The following is a 5,039-nucleotide window of genomic DNA, read 5'->3' as shown; positions in this document are numbered from 1 at the left end:
AGAAGCTCCTTGCCAAGCACATGGTCAAGGTAAGATGGAGCACTTACCTGGGGCAAGATGGAGGGCGTAGCCCTTACCCTGGGGCAAGATGGAGGGCGTAGCCCTTACCCTGGGGCAAGATGGAGGGCGTAGCCCTTACCCTGGGGCAAGATGGAGGGCCTAGCCCTCACCCTTTCATCACCCACACAGAATGCAGGTCTTAGATCCGTTTAGGAGAGGGAAGCACCAGGCCTGGCTCTGTCACGAACATCACACTTGACCCCAAAAGGCAACCTAACTTCACAGGCTCCCATCGCTCCATCTCTATGGATCCAGCTCCTAGAAGCCACCACAGTACATCACAGGGCAAAGGAGATGATGAGAGCAACACATAACAGAACCAGACAGAGAGACGCACCCCCCACACACACACCTCAGAGGCCACTGTGTGGGTAGACAGACCAAGCCTAGAGAAATGATGGGGAAAGAGTGGTGGGAGACAGGAGGAAGGCCTTATGCCAAACCAGGAACCCTGCTCTGGCCTCCTGGATAACAAGGAGGCAAATGTGCCTGAGAAAACACAAGCTAGACAAGCAGTCCCTGATGATCCTGAGTCCCACCCCATCCTAAAGATTAGCTACAGAAAGATGACAGGATTCCCAACATTGACCCAAATAATAGGTCCTGGTGACCTACTCTCTCAAGGGCAAGCTGTAGATCACCCCAGTGGCCACTCAGCAAAGTGCAGAAAATTGTTCTGGAAAGCCAAGGTAGCTCTGTGCCGGGTGAAAGTCAAACAGGTCAGAGGAGCAATGAAGGTAGATAAGCCCCTCTTGGTGTCAGCCCGCACCTCCGATTGGCAGTAACTGAGACCATGTCTCTGGTACAAAAATAGAAATGCAGATCGAGAGCCCAGAAATGACTCTGATGACAAACACACACAGAAGAGGAAAGAGTCAACAAAGCAGGCATCTTAAACGACGGGAAGGGCAGGGTGCCTGGAGAGACAGCTGGTGCGTCTCCAAGAAAAAATGTTTAATTTGTTAGATTCCATTCGGCTCGAACATTTTTTTGAGCACCAGCTGGATTCCAGGTTCTACCGCTATAAAGACAAACGAGAGAGAGTCCCTGCCTCAGGGAGCTCAGTCTGAGAGGGAAACTTAGCCCAGGGTCATACAATTCTGGGTGGGAATCCTGGTTTTGCCCCTTATTAGCTGAGTGACCCTGGCAATTTTGTAACTGACCTGAGATTCCAGATGTCCTCACTATAAAACTGGTTTATAAACAGCACCTCTTCCATAGAGTTGCTATAAGACTAAATGAGCCTGGCTGGCGTGACTCGTGACTCAGTGGTTGAGCATCGACCTATGAACCAGGAGGTCACGGTTCAATTCCAAGTCAGGGCACATGGCCAGGTTGCATGCTCAAACCCAATGGGGGGCATGCAGGAGGCAGCCAATTAATGATTTTCTCTCATCATTGATGTTTCTCCCTCTCCCTTCACTCTCTGAAATCAATATTATATATATACATATATATATATACACTAAATGAAAGAAAGTATGTAAAATGTACAGTGTCTGTATTCAATAAGCAGTAATTCTTATTATTGGGAAGCATCCTTGGAAACAAAGTTTGATGAGAGTTAGAGGAAACAGGCCTGTGGCACGGGGAGTAGGAGATTAACAGCTCTGGAGAGTGGCAGGGACCTGCTCAGGATTTAAAAGGTGAATGGGGCGGGGAGGAGGGGGGTTGGCCAGTATTGTTCTGTGGTTAGAGTGTCAGCCTGTGCCCTGAAAGGTCATGGGTTTGCTTCCCAGTCAAGGGCACATACCTGGGTTGCAGGTTCAATTCCCGGTTCTGTCAGGGCACATTTGGGAGGCAACTGACCGATGTTTCTCTCTCACATTGGCGTTCCTCTCCCTCTCCCTCTCTCTCTCACTTCCCTCCTCCCTCCCTCCCTCCCACTCTCTCTAAAAATCAAGGAGAGGCCCTAGCCGGTCTGGCTCAGTAGATAGAGTGTCGGCCTTTGGACTAAAGGGTCTGGGATTCAATTCTAGTCAAGGGCAGGCTCCTTGGTTACAGGCTCCTCCCAGGTCTGGGCCCTGGTCAGGGCTTGTGCAGGAGGAAACCAATGTTTCTCTCACATCCATGTTTCTCTCTGTCTTTCCCTCTCTCTTCTACTCTCCCTAAAAAAATCAATGGAAAAATAGCCTCAGGTGAGGATTAACAAAATCAATGGGGGGGGGGGATATCCTTGGGTGAGGATTAACAACAAAAAAGGTGAATGGAGGGAATTTATCCAGCAAAGGGTATAGAGGTAAATTCCAGGCTGAAAGAACAGTATCTGCAAAAGCATGGAGACCTGGCGTACCAGGGAAAACAAGCAGCTGGAGGGGCAGGTGTGGCCAACCCAGAGGCAAGGGAAGGGGTGAGGGCCGCGTTGAGGCTATGCAGAGGGACTGGAGCACAGAAACCACAGGTAGGGCACAAAGCACAAGGTGTGGCTCGGAGAGGGCAAGAACAAGAGCAGCAGGAAAGGGAAGCAATTCTGTCCGAGAGACACAGACGGTGCCAAGCAGACTAAGGAAATGGGAAGTGAGAAAGGGGCATGACCTTGGGCCTCTTAGGTGGGGGTGAGCTGGAAATGGACTCTGGTGGCCTCTGTAGGCTGAGTTGGCGAGCAGCACCCGGCCTGTACCCCAGCTCCCACCTGATATTGTCGATCCAGCAGTCAATGATGACAGGCAGCAGCAGTTCGAGGTTCAGCCAGAGCGTGAAGTAGCTGTCCGTCTTCTTGGAGCAGAGATAGTGCACGACCTTCGGCTTGTCCAGCTTTGCCTCCAGCTGGTTGCCCAAATCGCCAGGCACTACAGTGGGGCACAGAACATGCATGAGGCCCTGGGCCCGACAGACTGGAGACCCTCAAGGCTTGAATCCAAAGGCCTCTACCGTCCTAGGCAGGGCTTTGTCCACTCTAACCGGATTGGGAAACTGGACAGAGCACTGAGCCACTGAACCAGCCAAAGGAGAAAGCACTGTAGAGGACGGCAATGAACAGAAACACGACTGGAAGAAGCTCATACTGGCACCTGCTGACCTACTGAGGTCCCCAGGCTTTGCTAAAGGCCAGAGTCCAGTAGGTTCCAAAGGACAGGCCATCTGCAGAGCCCTAGCAGCTGGGTACACATGGACCAAGCACTGGAGATGGCTACCCTGAAACAACACACCATTCTGGTCATAGCTAGTGTGGGATCGGGGAGACTAGGCCTAAAGGGTAACTTCTCTCTACCTGAACTGGCCGATTGATTCCACAAAGAGCCCTGGGGAGCCTTGTGACACTCAACTCGATCCCCACTGCTTCACTGCCCAACATTCAAGGCCTTTATTTTTATGATTTTAATCCTCATCTGTTTATTGACGAGAGAGAGAGAGAGGAAGAAAGGAAGAAAAGAAGGAAAGAAAAGGAAAGAGAAGAGAAGAGAAGAAAAGAAAAGAAAAGAAAAAAGAAAAGAAAAGAAAAGAAACCGATTGGTTGCCTCCTGTGCACATGCTGACTGGGGGCTGACCCTGCAACCTAGGTATGCTTCCTGACCAGGAATCGAACCCCCAACCTTTTGGTTTATGGGACGACGTTCCAAACAACTAAGCCACCCAACCAAGGTAGCATTCAAGGCCTTTTAGAGTCTATTTACTCCCAGTGACCTTTCAGGCCTCACCTGCTCCCACATGCCATGCTCTCAGCACCTCCCATATTCATCCTTATTTAAGATCCATAATCACTAAGAGAACAACCAGTGCTTGGCTCTCCTTGGCATTCACTGGGCTTGGACTATGAACCCAGCCCTGCAAAGGGCATGCCCTCCCTGTGCACCATTTCACAATGTCCTGGGGGCAGCCACGGGAGGCAGTTGTAGCACCTGCCTTCACCTCCCTTCAAGCTGTGGGTGCAGAAGTGGGGAGTCCCCCGCATGACAGGCCTGTGGACTGGGCAGGGGAAGACAGAGACCTCGGTCATTATCTCCACCATGGGAAATGGCTGAAAGAGGAAGCCACCAGTTCTGCTTTGTCTGGATGCCTTTCACACTGGACAGGCTGTGTGGCCTCTAAAAATAGCAGTGGTCACTTCCTCAGACCTTGAGCCTAGAACTAGGATAAAAGCCATCCACGTGCCTTTCACCTCAAATAACAGTGGGAGAGAACATCCTTATTATGCCCACTTTATAGATGAGGACTCTGAGTCTGGGAGAGGTAGAAATGGCTTACTACAGTCCCTTCCCCCTGCTCAGGGTCTTCTTCTGCGTCACTTCTCTGGCCTCTGCTTCCTCTACTGTCCATTTGAGCCCCACCCATTGAGGCTGGTCATCTCCAGATTACTGATCTGTGACCAGGAACAGCTTGTCCACTGCCAGCCATGGGGTTTCCCAGGATTAATACCAACTGCCTCACTCCCTGGGCAGGTTAAGATTCCCATTGCTGCCGTAACCGGTTTGGCTCAGTGGATGGAGTGTCGGCCTGCGGACTGAAAGGTCCCAGGTTCGATTCCGGTCAAGGGCATGTACCTTGGTTACAGGCACATCCCCAGTAGGAGGTGTGCAGGAGGCAGCTGATCGATGTTTCTCTCTCATCGATGTTTCTAACTCTCTCTCTCTCTCCCTTCCTCTCTGTAAAATCAATAAAAAAAAAATATTAAAAAAAAAAGATTCCCGCCGAAACCGGTTTGGCTCAGTGGATAGAGCGTCGGCCTGCGGACTGAAAGGTCCCAGGTTCGATTCCGGTCAAGGGCATGTACCCGGGTTGCGGGCACATCCCCGGTGGGGGATGTGCAGAAAGGCAGCTGATCGATGTTTCTCTCTCATCGATGTTTCTGACTCTCTATCCCTCTCCCTTCCTCTCTGTAAAAAATCAATAAAATATATTTTTATAAAAAAAAAAAAGATTCCCATTGCTCTGTCACCTTGGGAAGGGACTGAGCTCCTCTGATCCATCTAGGATAACTGAGAACGGAATGACTGCATGAGTTAGCACTCAATCCAGGAGAAAAGGCTGCAATCCTTTCG

The 5,039-nt window shown here is 50.7% G+C and overlaps 1 protein-coding gene across 1 annotated transcript in view; it reads right to left on the bottom strand.

The window, feature by feature from the left end:
• Positions 1 to 5,039, bottom strand: part of PLA2G15 (phospholipase A2 group XV) — a 13,436-nt gene that overhangs the window by 6,472 nt on the left and 1,925 nt on the right. The window contains exon 2 of the mRNA XM_006099463.3: positions 2,693 to 2,849. Coding sequence (XP_006099525.1) covers positions 2,693 to 2,849 — 157 coding nt within the window. The remainder of the gene's footprint in view (positions 1 to 2,692; positions 2,850 to 5,039) is intronic.

This window comes from Myotis lucifugus, unplaced genomic scaffold (assembly GCF_000147115.1).
Source record: "Myotis lucifugus unplaced genomic scaffold, Myoluc2.0 scaffold_274, whole genome shotgun sequence".
Classification (NCBI taxonomy): domain Eukaryota; kingdom Metazoa; phylum Chordata; class Mammalia; order Chiroptera; family Vespertilionidae; genus Myotis; species Myotis lucifugus.
The sequence above is the reverse complement of the archived record's forward strand: the minus strand, read 5'-3'. Positions and strand labels throughout refer to the sequence as shown.